At 37.4% G+C, this 20,682-nt stretch overlaps 1 protein-coding gene across 1 annotated transcript; it reads left to right on the top strand.

The window, feature by feature from the left end:
* The first annotated feature begins 625 nt into the window (after window positions 1-625).
* LOC121380263 lies at window positions 626-13,549 on the top strand. The gene is made up of 2 exons (XM_041509111.1): window positions 626-1,805; window positions 12,836-13,549. The coding sequence occupies exons 1-2, from the start codon at window positions 1,656-1,658 to the stop codon at window positions 13,115-13,117; spliced, it is 432 nt and encodes a 143-aa protein (XP_041365045.1). The 5' UTR covers window positions 626-1,655; the 3' UTR covers window positions 13,118-13,549.
* The last annotated feature ends 7,133 nt before the right edge of the window (window positions 13,550-20,682 follow it).

Genomic DNA, 20,682 nt, shown 5'->3' with positions numbered 1-20,682 from the left:
CATAGGAGCCCGTTAGCCTATGCAGACTGGTGCTTTTTTAGTGTTCAGTATAAAATACAGTGTTATTAGAAGAAAAAAATACCTCTAGTCTCTAAAACTGACACTCGATATACAATTCTCGTCAGTAGCGGATATAAATTTTGCTTTAAACAAAAAATAATTTTTACTTTGTAGAATCCGAGGAATCTCTTCGGGAACGTTCGTGTTCTTCAGCCAAATGTCATTGTCCCCCCCCCCCCCCCCTTCCCAATTGGATTTTCTTGATCCGCCACTGTTCATGTACCCAGTGCCCCCCCCCCCCCTCCACCCACCCATGCACCGTCCATCGACACATGTTAATAGCCTACACATGGGACTAGTAAATCCTAGTAAAGGTTGAATGGCAAATTCTGGCGTCAGAAACGTTTCGCGCTGTCACTTAACAAATTGGCTTTTACACGCACCTCCGTGATCCTCCGGGCTCCTGACACTATGACATACTCGTGCCTAATTGGTTAACCACTTGCAGATATTGATAATTCGAGAATAATTGCACTGTCACGTGATCCCGACGTCTGCCAGCTTTTTCCCGCGAAATAAGACTATTGACAGTTCCGGAGGAATTGACTCTGCGACCTGTCGACAACGAGAGGCAGGTGATAGGCGGTTCACACGGGCGGACTTTCCAGTCTTACGAGTCGAGGTGTTCGGGCTTTTCCCAATTCATCAATTAGTGCAAACGACATACTGTCGCAGCTGGTACACGTTTTGCATCGATATTTTTTATTCCGCTAGCTGTAGTGCCATTTTAGTTACGATGACTGAGTGACACTGACTGTGGTGTCATTTTAATTGCACGGACTGGCATTTTAATTCCGTTGCCTGTTGTGTTATTTTCATTCCAATGGTTGGTAGTGTGACTCTTTCATTCAACTGGTTGCATATATCTGGATTGTGGGATTTTACACCAAAATGCTACTGGTTGTGACATTATAATTCTAATTATCACAAGAGTTTGTTTCCAATGTTTGTCTTTTTAAATGACATTTAACATTTTAATTCCATTGTACGCCACTGGTTGTGTACTGGGATTATAACATTTTGATTCCATTGTACGCCACTGGTTGTGCACTGGGATTATAACATTTTGATTCCATTGTACGCCACTGGTTGTGTACTGGGATTATAACATTTTAATTCCATTGTACGCCACTGGTTGTGTACTGGGATTATAACATTTTAATTCCATTGTACGCCACTGGTTGTGTACTGGGATTATAACATTTTGATTCCACTGAATTTGTGCGCGGATTATTATATCTCAAATCCACTGGATGTGTATAACGTTTTAACTGTACTGGCTGAGTGTAGAATTTTAAATCACTGGAAGAATACAAACTATTAATTCCAACAATCGTTTAACCAACTGGTTATAACATTTAATTCTACAAGTAGAGTATAACATTTAATTCTACAAGTAGAGTATAAAAGGTTTTCTACAAGTAGAGTGTAACATTTAATTCTACAATTAGATTGTGACATTTTAACTTTACTGGTAGAGTACGACGTTAATTCTGCTGGCTGTGTCTGTGGATTATGACCAATTCCGCGGTGTATGAGGACTGTGACATTCCAATTCCTCTGGCCATATATCTGCGTGATTCAGAAAATGGATTATGTATGAAGTCCCTATCGGTTTGGTGAAGAGAAGGAATACGTATAGTTTCTCCGAAATAATGGATTCGAAGATTGGAGTTGACAGTATTGGGAAGTGTTTCTATCTAGCGATTCTTTTCGTCCTCCTGCAGACAGGCGAGGCAAGAAGAGTAAGTTGTCTCTTTAACAGGCGCCAGTTAAGAGGGATGGGCAGGGTCGAATCTAGCAGGGCCAGGGCGACATTTCTCCAGACCCCACCCGTCCCTGATAAAATTCCCATTCTAGTTTTAAAATGCACAGTTTATTTAGCCGGTAAAGACAAACATGCATATATACATACATACATACATACATACATATACATATACATATACATATACATATACATATACATATACATACAGTCACGCATCGTTGTGTCAGTTAGTGGTGTTCCGATGATTGATTATAATCGAAGATTAATCGGCTGAAGATCTAGCGATGTGATCATCGATTTTGAAATTCATAATCAATTGTCGCGGAAAATATTAACCGCTGTAGGCCTATTTGTGGGCTATTACTGTGCACGTTTCTCAATTTCTAACCTTTAGAGGCTATGTCGCTATGTACTGGTAAATCCGTGTGTTCATTGACATTTATTTATTTATTTTCGCATTTGCCAGAAAAAAAAAATAGTGAGATTTATTTCCTTTATCATTCATTCACAATTGTGACCAACAAAATGTAACTTATTAGGCCCAGTAGCCGATCCGGGGGAGGGGGGGGGGGGGGGGGGGTCCATGGGTCCGGACCTAATTATGTTTACTTTAAGCAATTTCCTATGTTTTCCCTTGCATTTAGTTTCAGTTGTATAACAAACTACTTAAACAAAGTATCACTATAGAATGCTTAAATGTAGCTTTTCAGTTGCTTATGGATATGGACCTACCGGTATATTGAAGAAATTAATCCATTATGCTATTTGAACTCTACATTTATGTTTTTGGTATATTGTTCCCCACAATATTATACAAACCTGCAACAAAATATTCACATCTCATGTAAAAGATATCTGTTTGGGAAATGTAAGAACATTTAAAAGTAAAAATTACTACTTCAGACATTTTAGATGATCATGATGATGCAACATGTACATGCATATATTTTAAAAATAGGTGTATAGTTCCGAATTTGTCCGAATCTCTTCAAGTTCCTATACATTCTAACCGATTGTATAATGGAAAGTCGATCGATTGGTGCTAACTGATTACAACAGATGATCGATGATGAAATTGCCACCGATTCCCAACACTAGTGTCAATATCGTGGGGACCACCAAACAGATATATATATATATATATATATATATATATATATATATATATATATATATATATATATACATATATATATATACACACATACATATATATATATATACATATACATATACATATATATATATAGTTATTCTCCTATAATGTGTCATATTGCGTAACCCACCCCTAACATTTATAAAAGTAAGAAAACTGAGATAAACTTCACTTAGACAATTGAATACTAATTTAAAAACCGCACAGAGAAATTTTTATAGCACAAAGGCACCTGGATTTATGAACAAATGTTGAATTGAATAGGGTAAAAAACCTGAAATTGTCATGTTACAAATCAAGGCCATGAGACTAAACCTAAATCAAAATAACCCAAAACTGATTTCATTCAGTATTTTAAAACAATCAGTCGATTACATTTGTGGTTTATTTTACAAGATTATCCTTCTCTGTTACTCATTTTGCAAAACAACACGTCAACACCGTAACGCCGGTCAGCAAACACAGCCTATGATGCATAATGATAAACATATTACATAATTATTTTTAAGTACAGGAAACCACAATATTTTCAAATGACATTAACGAAAAGTGTCGTCAACTTCAGTTTTCTTCAAATGATCAGACAAAAAAGGGAGGGGTCACTGCGTATGTTTATTTTCTGTCAACACCTTAACGGGCATAATTAATATATTAATGCGTTAAATAAATATGATTCATTCAGATACCATCCTAAATGGATGCTTGACAATTCAACATAGCTAATAAACAATAGTGAGATGAAATTTTTTAGTTTTGTTAAATTTTGTCAACACCGTAACATTATGACGTTACGATTGTCATCAAGTGTCTAAATAACCACATGTTCAACATGAAACAGCTTTACAATGTACTGGGGTGTCGCTAAAAATATTTCTTTGCACTCCTATTGTTTTGGCCATTTAATTTTGTGAACATGCAATAATTGTGTCAAACATTCTATTTTCATGGCAATTGGCATCTTCATAAATCAAGGCTAATATTCGTTCCTCGTATTCAGCCTTGATACATGTAGTCAAGATTACTGATATCCACTACTAGCGCCCTCTATTGGAAGAAATTTGTAACACCGATTATGTCCCTTACACGATGACATCGCTGACCAATCACAGCATCGGTAACATGTGACAATCTTGAAAGCAATATCAAAAATTAACCGCCGAAACCTTTTTTTTAACATATCGTGACAAACACGACACGTTTCCACGGACGCTGACGCTGCCATCTTTGTTTACAATAACAAGGGAATCTATAAGGAGCGTTGCGATTCATTGCAATCAGATCTCATCGCATCCAATGAAATTTAAGCATTTTGTGGCACGATTTCTTGACGACATGTATCAAGGCTGAATACGAGGAACGAATATTAGCCTTGATTTATGAAGATGGGCAATTGGAAGCTTTCTCAGTGTTCCTTGTTAAAAAAAAAAAAAAAAAATGTTCATGCTTTTTTGCTATTTGATGGGCTATTAAAAATATAAATCAGTAAATGTTCATAATGTATAAACTATTTCGATTTTGTATCAAAAGAAAACAAAGTATGTCAACACCGTAACATAGCAGCCAGTGCTATCAGACCCTTTTCTGGAAAAAAAGTCGAGAAAAATAATAAAATCCTATGTAAAAAATTTGAAATACATTCACCTGACCCCAGAAATAAGACATGACCATAAAAAGCACGCACACGCACACACACGCACGCACGCACAATTATTGCAGCACGTCAGTTACGGTAAATTGCATTAATTTGAGAAAGTAATAAACTTTATTTGAAAAATTAATTTTATAAACACACCTAAATGTGTTCAAGAAAACTATGACGGCCCAACTAATTGTGCCTGTACGTCTGTTTACCATCTCAAAGACATATTCTTAGCTTTTGTTCCTTTTATTGCTTTTAGTGTTCCCCGGTGAATCTTGCAGGCATATTTAATATATTTTATCTTTCAAATATATTAAAAGTGTTCGCGATCCAGTACAAAAGATGGCACACGAGTTATTCGAGTGGGTTTATGTTGTGTGTGTGTTTTTCACTTCACATGGGTAAAAATAGATAAACTAGTAACGTGGAAATCGCTAGACCAACATAGATAACGTTTTTTTCCAAACTGAAATAAAAGGTTAATAACAGAGCTTTGACGTGACGTGCGATGGGCATTGGCAGACACTAGTGGTGTTCTAATGATAGATTATAATCGAACATTGATCGGATTGGCGCTTACGGCGTGATGATCGATTATACAAATCAATAATCGATTGTGTGGGAAAATGTTAACTGTATCTGTTCCTCCAGTTTAGATGATAAAATTAATGTAAATATTCAGTGGTGTGGGTTTGTTTTCATGTGTACATACAGAAACATTATATTGAATAATAAAGGTACAGTTAGCCATTTGCAGGGTGCACATGACAATAGGTACATGATACTCCTTATGGTCATGGAATTCTAACCGATTGTGTAATCGAAAGTTGATCGGTTGGTGCCAACTGATTATAACCGATGCTCGATGACAAAATCCAAACTGATTCCCATCACTAGCAGACACAAGGTTTTAACATCTAAAAGGGGAACGCATCATATTCAGGGAGGTAGTGCAACGTCTATAAAGGACAAATAGGTCTCTCTCTCTCTCTCTCTCTCTCTCTCTCTCTCTCTCTCTCTCTCTCTCTCTCTCTCTCTCTCTCTCTCTCTCTCTCTGTGTGTGTGTGTGTGTGTGTGCGCGCGGGCGCGCGTTTGTGTGTGTGTATGCCATTGACCTCCCCACCCCCAAAACGCACACAAGACACCCAGTGAGTTGATTGTTATCACAGGTATATTTATTCCAATGAGCTTTGTCCTGTGGTACTTCGGATTAACTAAACAATTTCATCATGGCCATCATTAAAAATCATGTATTTAACAGCTAAATCTGAAGGATAAAATTATTATCCGTGATCAAGACCGTTTCTTACCACTTACAGTAAACAATATATTTCAGATGAATTTCATCTACACATAGTATCGTTGTACCTTCCACTGACACATGTACTATGGGAAGTGCATATAAATATACCTTGCTGATAATGTACAACATCTATACAAATTGACGGGTTTGACTGAGTTCAATAAATTATATATAAACGCTTGTTACCGCTATGGTTAATGTACTTTCATCATACAGACAAAATTCCCTGCAGAAGACCAACAAAATGCCATATAAAAAGTCATGGTATGCTAATCGACAAGAGTAGCGTTTATGGCATTTAGAGTGCGTTAAGTCTATTACACCATAATAACTGTAGGTATTATCGGCCCCAGCGGTATACTAGTTAAGCTATCGGTTTTAAGGTCGGAAGGTACTGAGTTCGCATCCTGGTACCGGTTCACACCCACAGTGAGGTTCAATGGATTAGTGGGGAAACTCCAAAACCACTACATCGACTTCTCTCTAATTTAACAATTGCAGGGGCCGCGGAATGGGAAGGGGGTGGAGACACAACCCCTACATTCCCCTGTTACTTAGATCGAGTGTCCTCTAGCCGTGGTTTACACCACAATAAAATATAGTTCGGCTTCATTTCAAGGGCGTCGGGTTATTTTTCGTATTGGTACTGGTTCACAGCATGTAAGTGTAATGACATGATTCGACTCGAACTAAAGGTCTGTGGCATCAGTTAGGGAAAATGTGTATTTAGTAGCTGGCGACCACATTTCCGCTCTTATTACATCGATCTTTCTCTAGCTGTGGTCGACAGAACACCCGAGCTACCTGTTACTCTGCTCAGAACGTTTAGAAATCAAAATTTCACGAGGAGGCATGCCCGCGAACTCTCAAATACACGTGTTTTCATTTTCCAGATTATCGCACTAACAGTACCCCTTCCTCACCCACTTTCAATTACAGCTAGTGCACCACTACTGGTATATCAAAGGCCGTGGTATGTACTACACTGTCTGTGGGATGGTGCATATAAAAGATCCCTTGCTGCTAATCGGAAAGAGTAGCCCATGAAGTGGCGACAGCGGATTTCCTCTCTCAATATGTGTGGTCTTTAACCATATGTCTGATGCCATATAACCGTAAATAAAATGTGTTGAGTGCGTCATTAAATAAACATTTCTTTCTTTTTTTGCACCACTACTGGTATATCAAAGGCCGTGGTATGTGTATCCTGTCTATGGGATGCCGCATATAAAAGATACTAATCTACTAATGGAAAACAAATCCCTGTCCTGGACGGGGGAACCATGACCGACGTGTGATACAACAGCTTGCTGTGAATGTGCACGTTAAAACCTATAACCTAACCTGATGTAAAATTGAAGCGGGTTTCCTCTCTAAGACTATATGTCAAAATTATCAAATGTTTGACATCCAGTAGCCGTAGATTAATAAATCAATATGCTCTAGTGGTGTCAATCAACAAAACAAACTTCAACTTCTAATTAAATATAATTACGAGTATCAAGTTAAAATAATGATAAAATCTTGCCGCCGATTAAATGGTGTCCAGTATTTCCACTGCAGTCTCCCCATCGTTTAGTGTTTAGTTTTATTAATTCAAAACACAAGTACAGATGCAGCTTCAAAAACTCTTGTCTTTTCCCCTTTCAATAGATACCGTTAATCGGCTTCATACAGTTTGTTTGTTTTGTTTAACGACATCACTAGATCACATTGATTTATTAATCATCGGCTACTGAATGTCAAACATTTTGTAATTTTGACATATAGATATAGAGAGGAAACCCGCTAGATTTACCTATTAGTAGCAAGGGATCTTTTATATGCACCATCCCACAGACAGGATGGCATATACCACGGCCTTTGATATACCAGTCGTGGTGCTCTGGCTGGAACGAGAAATACTTTCATACAGATACCACTATACAAAATAACATCCGGTTGGGTGAAAAAAGTCCACAACTAGAGCACATTGATTAATTAACCATCGGCTATTGGATGTCAAACATTGGTAATTCTGACACGTGGTCTTCGGAGGAATCCTATTACATTTTGTTCTGTTGGCAGCAAGGGGTCTTTTATATGTACCTTCTCAAAGACAGGACAGCACACCGTAGTCGTTTATGTGTCAGTCAGAGGCACTGGTTGGGACGGGAAAAACACTAGAGCACTGATTAATCAATCGTCGGCTATTAGACGTCAAACATTTGATAATTCTGACTCGTAGTCTTCAGACCAAACCTGCAACATTTTGATTCTGTTAGCGACACGGCATACATACATGTAATATGCACTTTTCCACAGATAGGATAGCGTACCAAAGCCGTTGATATACAATTAGTGAGGCACTGGTTGGAACGGGAAAACACCAGTAGGTTCTTCGAGAAGGTTCAAACCTACGACCTTGGGCTAGCACTCCACCGACTGAATCCCACCCCTTTACTTTTAATTATACTGATATAAGCACAAACAGTGATAGAGCTTTACAACCCCGTGTCCTTCGCTACCAAGAATATTGTTCACGGGTCTCTTCGCATTTTTAAACAGCTCAGGCGCCATCTGCCTCCAGAGCGTCGATATGGTGAAATCTAACTTTGCTTGAAATTAGATCTAGATTACACATAAGAGATAATGGAAATGAAAACACATAGTTAAGGAATGAAAACACAATTATTGTCTATTTAACCTGCTTGGATATTAAGAGCATACCAGAGAATTTCTAAAATCCTTTTTTTCTCTCCACATAAACGTTTTGTTGTCCAAAGGCAATACTCCTCTTAAATTAGTCATGAGCAAACTAACATCAAACAGGATTACGCAAATACTTTGATGACAAATATAAAAGTCCAATAATTTATAGTTTTAAGTGTACGATATGACTGCTACGCTAGGGGCGGGATTTAGTTCAGTCAGCTTAGCGCTCGCTTAAGATGTTTGCGTCTCAGAATCGAACCACTTCGGTGGTTCCTTGCAACTGGTCAAAGGCCGTGGTATGTGCTGTCCTGTCTGTATGAATGTTCATATAAAGGATCCCTTGCTGCTAATGGGAAAATGTAGCGGGTTTCCTCTGATGACTCCGAGTCAGTATTGCCAAATCTTTGACATCCAATAGCCAGTGATTAATTAATCAATATGCTCTAGTGATGTAGTTAAAAAAAAAATTAAAAATTTGCTACGCTGGTTAACTGCTATGCTGTTCATCATAGTCATAATTCATATCACACTATAATTAATATGAAAAATTGGTATCTTTAGGACTTCTTTGGAATCTAGGTCATACAGAAGTGGTATTCAGGTGGTATCGTTTCGACGACTAATTTAATCCGCAGACAAAACGCGCAGGAAATGAACAGTTTTCGTCTTCTATTGATTTCCTTAAAATATTTATAACGCTCAATTATTCTTGTCAAGCAACACGTGGGAATAGCGACAGATCGCAGTTGGTCGCTTCCCATTACGCGAATTTCGGTATATATGTTTCACAGTTATAACTCGCATCACAATCATAGCCACTAGGGGGCAGTGAGGTTGTAGACCGCCCAGTCGTTTTCTTAATTAGAATCCTTCAACATTAAATAAAGGTCTCCTGGTCTTAAGAGAAATGAAGACAAAGATGCATACTCCACACACATTCATATATATATATATATATATATATATATAGAGAGAGAGAGAGAGAGAGAGAGAGAGAGAGAGAGAGAGAGAGAGAGAGAGAGAGAGAGAGAGAGAGAGAGAGAGAGAGAGAGAGAGAGGGGGAGGGAGGGAGAGAAGTTGTTGTTTGTTTGGTTCTTTGTATTTGTATTTGTTTTTGTTTTAATTTATTTTGTTTTGATGGGGTTGTATTTTTAATTAATAAATGAATGACCATTTTGTAAAGATGTGCGTTCAGGCATGAATTCCAAGACAATACTTTGTGCGTTATGGACCTCTCTCTCTTATTACACGGCACACGACCGGAGACATCCACCAGTGACAATTCCATGACTAATTGTTTCAGCCGGCGCTAATCTAATGAATATAATATCAGATACAGTACTTCCATTCATCAGTTTTGTTCATCTGTGTTCGCTCAACCGAATTCATTGACTATTCTGCCATTATTCGCCCATGTAGGAGACTATCCAACCGTTACAATCTGTCTGGCCTTTTTATCCTACGTGTCTTGTTTTTCAGAGAACCTCTATTTGTTCAACAACTTTTTATTTCTTTTTTCTTTATCTTTTTTTTCACCAATCTATTATTTATGTGTTTCTTTTACTAAATTTGTTTTCCAAATGTATACTGACGGTCAGAATTGAAGGATCACAACAACTCTTACGACAAAAAGTGACTGTGATGAATGTCCTCATCAATGCTGTTACGAAATGTTAGTTAGTTTTGTTTAACGACACTACTAGAGCACACTTATTTATTAATCATCGGCTATCAGATGTCAAACATTTGGTAATGTTTTTTAAATATAGTCTTAGAGAGAAAACCTGCTACAGTTTTCCATTAGTAGTAAGAGATCTTTTATATGCATCATCCCACAGACAGAATAACACATACCACAACCTTTGATATACCAGTTGTGGTGCACTGGCTGGAAAGATAAATAGCCCAACGGGCCCACCGACGGAGATCGATCCTAGACCGAACCCACACCAAGCGAACGCTTTACCACTGGGCTACGTCTCGCCGCCAGTGGTGTCGTGAAGTGAACCATGCTACTGGCAGTCAGTTCCACATCACTGGCTTTCAATCTTCGCATTTTATACAGACATCACAACTCTATCAGTGAATTCTGTTTGGACTCCAGTATCAATTGTTCCCTTATTTCTTTCACTCAGTATACATTCTCGTCTAATCTGTTCTCTATCAGTGAATTCTGTTTGGACTCCAGTATCAAGTGTTCCCTTATTTCTTTCACTCAGTATACATTCTCGTCTAATCTGTTCTCTTCGTGGTTTCTTTAAATGCTGTTTTCAGTGAACTTATTATTTAAATCTACAGTCTCTTTATTGTCAAAGAATACTGCCAAGAACAACAAAAGTCCTGTCGCCATTTTGTTTATACACAATGTAAATTTGTGTTGGGTGTATGTGACAAAATTTGGTAAACTCAAAGATTTCATTTCGATCCTAGAACTTTGACACAACGGTGTTCGACTGAAAGTCATCGCATATGTTGCAGCTATTAAACCACCACCATGGTCAGGCAAATGAAATATTATATATCCGCCATTCCTGATTCAACAGATCATTAGGGAAAGCAAATGTTAGTTTATTTTGCCCTCCCCATATCGGTACAGACGACAATGGATTGTTAATAGGGTGCATGTTTACCATGAAATCATCGGGACTAATGTTCGGCGACAAAGGCAAATATTGAGAGCACAAAGCGTAATGGCGGAGGTGTGGATGATGCGATTTGGACACAGTTTGTCACGTGTCTGTGTAGAAGACCGCGTGCCTGCCAATAGCCGTCTTGTGATTAGTTCCAGCTAGATTTGGCTTAAGACCCCCACATGGCAAAACGTTGTGATTGTCCGCGGAATCGATATCAAAGTGCACTGAATAAATAAGGCTTCTTTGAACGCAGCCCACCACATACAACGCTTTAGAAACTAACTGGAATGAGTTGGTGAACAAATAAAAGATTACATATACTGGGAAGAGTGGAGATGAACTGAGTGACGTAATACATTCATGAAAGAGTTGCCCTTTTACTTTTTTAATTTTCCCTTAAATTTACGGGATAATGGATAAAATGTACTTTGCTATTTTCAGACAAGAACCGTAGTGTGCAAACAGATATGTTGGTCTTTTTCAGCCATCAAGGCTGTATCCTAAATAACAAGGCATTACATGGAAATAAAACTCTATTTATCTAACAAACACTGAACATTAACATGCGTTGAAATCGGAGGGCCCGTTTACGTTTGAAACATGCGCGAAAGAGGCCGCCAGCTCCAAGAGCCTCAACCAAAGTTACATAAAGGCACCTCCCGCCAAAAATATTTATTAAGTTATGTTTTGAAATTATAAAAATTATACCTTGAACTCCATGCTCATAAAATTAACAGCCAAATAATTTGATTTACTGGTAGAACTGTTTTCAAATTGAAAACAAATTCTACAGGATAACCGACCACGTTTAAAAGTCCTTTTGTTTGTTTGTTTGTTTGTTTTGCTTAACGACACGACTAGAACACATTGATTATTAATCATTGGCTATTGGATATCAAACATTTGGTTATTCTGACATATAGTCTTAGAGAGGAAACCCGTTACATTTTTCGATTAGTAACAAGGGATCTTTTATATGCACCATCCCAACGACAAAATAGCACATACCACAGCCTTTGATATGCAAGTCGTGGTGCACTGGCTGGAACGAGAAATAGACCAATGGGCCAACGAGCGCTTTACCACAAGGCTACGTCATTTCCCTTGACAACGTTTACAAATGCGTGATGTTATAATTTTCACATATATTTTTTTTTCACCCAAGGCATGTTCAGGAGGACTAGTTATGGCGGCCGCTCGCTGAACTGGTTTTTGTACTTAACTTTAGATGAATATGATATGATAGAAGACGATGGTACCAGTGAAACTGTTCGCAAGCGCTCGACCTCCTGAACACGACACCATTGTATACGCAATCTTTACGACGAGGAGCTACGTTCAGCACAACAAACATGAAAAAGCAGGAAAACAAACGTTCGCTTATGGAATTCGTAAGACCTTGATTTAGAAGAAAAGTTATTGTCATAAAGATTTTTTTTGCCGTGTAATGTACTTACATACAGAAGTATGTCATAGCTACGTGTGCCAACATTAAACGTTACTGCCGAGCTTTCACCATCACAACATGTTTCATGTATATTAGTAATACATACAATTGAAATTCTCGTTTATTTTTCAGTACCGTTACTGCGCCGAGGGTTGCTGCATCCACGAATACTGCGCCTACCACAAGATCTGCTATCCCAAAACCCACTGCAGCTTCGGCTGTCCCGACGGCACGTGTGAAAACGAAATCTGTATGCCACCCAAACCGTGCACAAAGAACAGCGAGTGCGGCATGGCGAACGCGTGTACCTACAACTACAACCTCGGCTACCACACCTGTCAGTACAACCTGGAAATAGGAAGTACGCTCTGCGTCGATCGACACGGCAAATCTCTACTGAAGCCGATGCTATAAGCTGTTCGATGGGATAAAGATTAGGTGACTCAGAAGTGGCGGTTGATTGGAATCAAGATGGACGATTAACAACCGCTAATTTTCTCACACTTTTTTTTCAACACTCACATTTGTGTTATAGCAATCATCTTCTGTTGTGCCAAAAGATGATCTTTTAAAGGAGCTCAATCGCGGATTTATTGGGCCTTGTTTCTCTAAATATGCATTATAAATGAAACTTACATTCATTTGGAATATCAAACCTAGTTATTGTATGATCCAAAATATTTTAATTGAACTACGATCGAGGGCATTCCATGATACGCTTATTTTTTAAAATTTGGAGCTCTTAAGACATAAAAAATACGGGAAAACAGACTCGTAGTGATGAGGCTATATATACGACAACCGTATAATGTATTTTTGGATTTTATATACACGATCGCCGTGTATAGAGACTTGGCAAATGAGGGCCGGCTATATACATGGCAAATAATAAAAATATATATTTCATAACGAAAATAACCGCGAATACGCTGAAATAAAATAATAAACAGTCGGAACATGAACTCACAATTTATTATTATTATTATCAGGCGCGTGTGCAAATTATTTTGACTGGTTCGCAAAGTGGTATATCGTTTTTAATGTATAGCGCAAAAAAACCCAGTGTACTGTTGCATGTTTTGTCGTCCAAAGGTTGGCTAATTATTACTTAGCCCAGTTGAATCCAGTTCTACGTGCAGGGACAAGTTCAGCCTGCCGTTTGTGCGTGTGTGCACGCACGTTAATCTTGCATTTTTATTGCCAAAACTCCTCCAGATAAAACACCGCCCCTCCACCCCAAAAAGGTAGTAGTAGGCTAATGGTAGTGTTAGTGGTGGTAGAAATAGTAGTAGTAATTGATTATTATTATTATTATTATTATTATTATTATTACATGTATTATATTGTTGGTAAAATCACGTCGCGGTGGGGTGGGATGGGTGGGGGCGGTTGTTACAAAAACATAACACAAATTTAGAGGGGTACCCGGCAGTGGTCTCAGATTTACTAGTAGCCTATTAAAAAATGTATTTTGAGTTTTTTCGCCCCTTGCAATTTTGAGCATTTGAAATGTGACTAAATACAGCAAAATAACCTTTTAGTCATATTTATTTACGGTAAAATTAACTCTTTTTTTACAAAATTTACGTAAGCAGCCTCAAAAATTGCAATCAGTGAAAAATTATTAAGTTCAAGCCCTGTTGTTAGTTTGTGTACTGTCCGTAGTTAGTTTCTCTTTCAGTTAATCTACCTTTGTAATTGTTATTTTTATTTATTCATCATTATCATCATAATTATTATTATTATTATTATTATTATTAGTATTAGTATTAGTATTTATAATTAATTTTGTGTTAGTACTGTAGGGACAATATGACGCTATTCATATATCTATGGAAAACGTACACAAAATGGTCCGCTAAATTCATATACTCCCCCACCCCTCCCCTGTTCAGAAAATGCACTGTTCCTACAGTACTTAGTATGTATTCCTCCTGTTCCAGATGGTTCGGTAATATGGATCAATCAAATACATGTACTTATTTACCGCCTATATACATTTTTGCTGTGAATATAGCCAGCCCTCGTTTGTGGAGACTATAGACACGGCCTTCGTATATATAGTCACATCGTATATAAACACTGTCTAGTTCAGAGTATTCTTTTAAAATGTAACAATTCCTATCCCAAGTCAGCTGTTTTGGCATATTTTGTATAATAATGAATTTGACAAGGTGGAAAATGACGGTGTTTGTGATCCAGATGTTTAGATTTTTTCGCGTACGACTAACGATAAATTCACCTGCAAAGGCCTAACTAGTCGGGATTGTCGACGTTTAACATGCTTCTGTTACTAAAATAAATTAATGTATAAGCTTATTATCTTTCAGTACATGTTTTTTGGGGTTTTTTTTAATAACTTATTTTCTCGTTACACGAGCTTGGTAAATCGTTTTGGCACTGCGATTATTCGGGGAATGCCCCACACTTGTCTCCAAATAATACGTCACACCTCTGTTCTCCAAATAGCCGTTATTTTTCTCAGAATTATGGACCGTACCCACAATTCAATTATTTTTATAAAATATCAATAATAAGTGTGATATGGTGGTTATGTAGATGGTTTAATAAAGTACTTTTAGGTACAAATCAAATGTATATATTGTCATATAATACCTTGTTGAGTAAATAATTAAGTCAACCATCTGTGACAGAGCGCGTTTAAAGCAGATGGCCGTACCATATTACGAGGCAAAGTCGAAAAGAGTCGTGATTGCTTCTACTATCCACTACCGGGTGCTAGTCCTAGGAGGACTGCCACTCACACAGGAGTTACGTAACAGGATGTTTCATCCCTCTTGCACCTCCCGTAGGAGGACTGCCACTCACAGGAGTTACGTAACGGGGTGTTTTATCCTCTTGCACCTCCGTAGGAGGACTGCCACTCACACAGGAGATAAGTAACAGGATGTGTATTCCTCTTGCACCTCCCGTAGGAGGACTGCCTCTCCCACAGGAGATACGTAACAGGATGTTTCATCCCTCTTGCACCTCCCGTAGGAGGACTGCCACTTCCAAAACTAGCTGAGAAAACCTAAACCTGCACATAATAGAGCTCAGTGGAATATATGCAGCTGTGATAGCATGCACTCATGAATCACTGTAAAAACTGATTATATCAGGTGTTCACGAAAGGAGATCATATCCTGCCTCATATACAGTTTGTTGGCATAATCTTAATGACAACAAATTGAGGACAGTTCCTTTAATATATCGGAGTAAACTTGTATATTATGTAATAGTGGAAATGTTGAGGATGAATATATTGTTTTGTCTTATGGTGCTAGCTGCATTTAGTTATATACGGAAAATACATATAAAACGCTACTAGACATTCTGTTTAAATTTATTCAGTTGCTTAAAGAGACATGCCTGAGTTTGCTGCATTGTAAGATGTTTCCGACAAATAAAATATTTCTACGATTAAACTTACATCTTAAATATATTTTCTTGTTTAGAATATCAGTGTCTGTATATTCAATGTGTTTCTGGTCGTCTTAATATTTGTAAGAAGCCCAAACTGGATTTTGTGTTCAAATAATTTCGTACGTACGAAAAAATATATTTTAGGAAATAAAAGGAAATTTAACCTAGTACAAATAGTAGAACGATCAAAAACACTTTTAATATACAGCCACTAATATTTTATGCAAAAAAATATATTTGATATGTAATTACAATCGTCAAAAAGTCTCTGTTAGTCGATAACATCTTAAAAATTGCAGAAACTCAGGAATGTCCCTTTGAATTGTTCAAATGGAAAACAAAAAGCGCTTTCTAATTTTGGAACGTATTTGGTTAAAGCCTTTAGGTGCCGACATTTTGTAATTGGTTAATTAATAGATCATACTTTTAAAGTGACAGACCCTAGTTTTTAGATACTGCGGCATATTATTATTTTTTTTTTTTTTACTAAATTACAACCGTTTTAGACAATTGAAATGAGATATCACTTAAATTGTATTGTTTCGATTATCCGTTACCGTACATTTGAAGTGTTTCTGGCCATTCTGGTGATTCTAAAACCATTTAAATGCATTTTACATATTTTTTAACGCATGTACCTCTGAAAAGTAACGGTTATGGAGACTAGGTCTAGTCTAATATTGAGGGATATTCCCCGGTTTCAAGCCACAGACTCTTGTTTCTTCCTGTTGTAACCTTAACCAAATATGTTAAAGGTTTGTAGATTAACCAAACTTAGTGTTAATACCAAGAGTTGAAACTGGGGTCTGCGATTTTAATTTATGTATTTACATTCTCGACTAGCCATTACTTTGTCACGACTGTATTACATTCACTGCTTGTAGAAACCAGATATTCTGTTTATGGTAATAAAGAATTGAACTGACAGTGAATGTCACGACTAAAGTGATTTTTGCGAATGACGATTTCACTCTGGTGGACTGATAACTAAAGATTTTGATTTTTTAATATATATATAACGGAGACGTGATAGATATCTCAAAATATCTGAATCTAAATACCAATGACGTAGATATGTGAAACGGAGAGCATTTAAAGTAATGAGCTTGGAAGGGTTGTGAGAAAAACCAACAATCCAAACGAAGCCGATAATCATTACGAGATTGGGAACTGTACATTCGCCATCCGTTATTGTCAGCGAATTCTAATACTGTCCATCGTATTTTTTCTTTTTCGTACAGGTAGAATTTCTAATTATTTCCTTAGAAATTGTCATGTTGAAATTTTTTCATAATAACATTTCTCACAAACAATTTACTTCTTTGTTTTTAATTCTTACTACCGATAGGTGTACTTACACCAGTTACGTTTCTTATAAACAAAATAAATATGACAAAATATATTGTTGTTTGTCTGTTTGTTTATAATTATTTTTGTGCTTATATCTATCCAATTACGGTTCAATCACGCTGTCGAGGACAGTGATTAGTGATGCAAACCCACTACCTACCAGCAATACACCACAAAAGTCGGTGATGACAAAATATTTTAGATTTTTCTGTTCATGTACTTGTTTACCCCCCCCCCCCCCCCAAAAAAAAACCCCACAACAACAACAACAACAAAAAACAACAACCCCAAAACAAACAAACAAAAAACCCCCACAAAAAACCCAATCCCAACCTCCACAGCATCAAATTAAATTTGAATCTCTTGGGTTGACATTATTTTATTTCCGTTCAACGAGTGCTCCACGACTGGCATATCAAAGTGTGTGTTTTCCAGTTTGTGTGAATCTGCATATAAAAGTCCGTTGTTGCTAACAAATCTAGTAATGTCGGATGGGCTGTAGGTGTCGTATAAAAAACGTCCTTACCTTTCCAATTATCCAAGAAATTCTGTCATGTGCCATTTCACCGTAACTAAACCGGTCGGCGGTGGGGGGAATGGGGGGGGGGGGGGGCAAGTGGAATCCACATTTCACCACCCATTCGACTCTGCATTGTGCAGAGATACGGTCTTGATCACGGATGGCGGTTTGTCCACCCCAACACAAAATGACGTTACGTTAGTTAAATTCGCCATGTACTCCCTCTCATTATATATTCAATCAGTAATTAGTGGGGTTTTTTTTGTTCTTCAGGTTTTATATTTTCACTCTCCTATCTTTGGATTCTTTAAAATGTGGCTAACGTTTCGAGTATCTGAAAATAAGCGTTGGGGATTGGGCTAGGTTTATCAAATTCTACACATATCCCCCCAAACCGTGGAGGGTCGACATGTTGCTGAATCATTCAATAAGATATCAATCTGGCAGAATACAATAGACAAAAATCGCCAATTGTTTTGTTTTTTTAGCAGCCGGACACCATTTAAAAGGGAAGGAAGGAAAGAATGTTTTATTTAACGACGCACCCAACACATTCTAAATACGTCCACGCGGCGTCTGATCTGTAGTTATTAGCCACATAAATAATGAGTGAGGAAACCCGCTGTTGCCACGCTATGGGCTACACGTTCCGATTAGCAGCAAGGGATCTTTTATATGCAGCATAACACCAGCGGTATAGAACATACCACGACCTTTGTTACACCAGTTGTGGAGCACTGCAATGAGAAATAGCCCAGTGAACCCACTGACGGGGATCGATCCCAGACTGACTGCGCATCAGACGAGCGCTTTACCACTGGGATTTGTACGCTATCACACCATTTAAAAAGGTAACAAGCTGCATACCAGCATCAAAGGTTCGTAAACATGGATCTGTTGTCACATCAGTTACTTTTATCCAACAACAGCAATATGTAGCGTTGCTTGCACTGAACAACAATCTATGGTACAGCACATACGACAGCCTCTAATATACCAGTCGTAGAGCATTAATCAGAACGAGAACAAAAAAACAAAATCAACGAATTTAGGGATAGAAACGATTTCTAACACTAAAAAAGCAAAACATGATTATATTTTTAGAAAAAAAGAGAAAAACAGAGTACCTTCCAACATCCTGTGATAGGAATCTTCATTAACATATGACCTAGATATTTTACACCTATATATAGCCGAGTCTCCATAGCTACTTGTTCCTTAATTAACTCCGATGAGAAAGAAAAAAAAGTGCTTAGACAGCTGATCTGAAAGACTAATTCAACTCGAAAAGGAAGTTCGTCTGTTTTTCTACTTATTCAGCGAGCCGACACAAATTGAGAATGGCAGATTGACGTCATATTTGCACTCAAAATGCAAACGTCTTCTCCAACATGGCGCCGTTAATATCAGTATTTATGTTATGTGTGTCTGCCTTTTGTTGTAAAGAGCAGTATGCAACTCAGCAGTAAAACGTTCTCGCGAGGAGCCAAATTCACGAAACGGTTGTATATTTAATTATTTAACATAATCAAATGAACTTGTCCTATTTCGTCCGCGTTTAAGACACACACACACACATACACACACACACACACACACACACACACACACACACACACACACACACACACACATATATATATATATATATATATATATATATACATATATACATATACACATATACATATACACATACACATACACATACACATACACATACACATACACATACACATACACATATACATATATATATATATATATTCTTAAAAAAGTAGGGTAACTATAATAAGAATTTACAATTGCCAAAATTGTAAGGTATATTAGCTGTGGGGAATGGTTATATGATAATAGTAAATTAACTGGGCAAACATTACAACCGGCAGTTCAGTATTACAGTAGGTTTCATGACCACCAAAGATCTTGAAGGACGATTGAGGACAGAAGTGAAATTTGAAAGTTGACGGGTTTTTTTATCAGTAAATCGCAAATTCAAACAATAAAAATGACTAAAAACAAAACAATAACAACTGTATGATCAACAGAATGAAAACGATTGACAGAAATAATGTTCCACAGTGTTTAATGGACCTTCCTGGAAATTGTCAAAATCAAGAATGACACCCCACACACGAGTTCGGGGCAACTGCGTGATGCATGTGCAAAGTATGGAATGTGTTTCAGTGTGTTGATAAACAGACCTGAACGTTCTTTACTAGGATGTTCGGTCTAATAGTATATATTAACATTAATATTTCAGGTCCCCCTACTGTTTTTTTAAGAAATATATATATATATATATATATATATATATATATATATATATATATGTGTGTGTGTGTGTGTGTGTGTGTGTGTGTGTGTGTGTGTGCGTTTGTGTGTATATATATACACACACACAATAAACGCATACACACAATAAACGCATATATATATGTACACACAGACAGACACACACACACACACACACACACACACACATACAGAGACGGACAGACACACAGACACACAGACACACACTAAACGCGCGATAATCAGGTTTCTTAAAGTGTGCCCTCAGTTGAGAGAGTCCAACGTTCACCACAGTACAAGCATTCTGTTTTGTTATTTATGAATCAACAACTATCAAATTAACGCAGGATACGTTGCGACGTGTTAGGTTAAAATAAACTAAGTGATT

Source organism: Gigantopelta aegis, chromosome 8 (assembly GCF_016097555.1).
Source record: "Gigantopelta aegis isolate Gae_Host chromosome 8, Gae_host_genome, whole genome shotgun sequence".
In the NCBI taxonomy this organism is placed as follows: Eukaryota; Metazoa; Mollusca; class Gastropoda; order Neomphalida; family Peltospiridae; genus Gigantopelta; species Gigantopelta aegis.
Note: the sequence above shows the minus strand (reverse complement) of the source record. Positions and strands in the feature narration are given on the sequence as shown.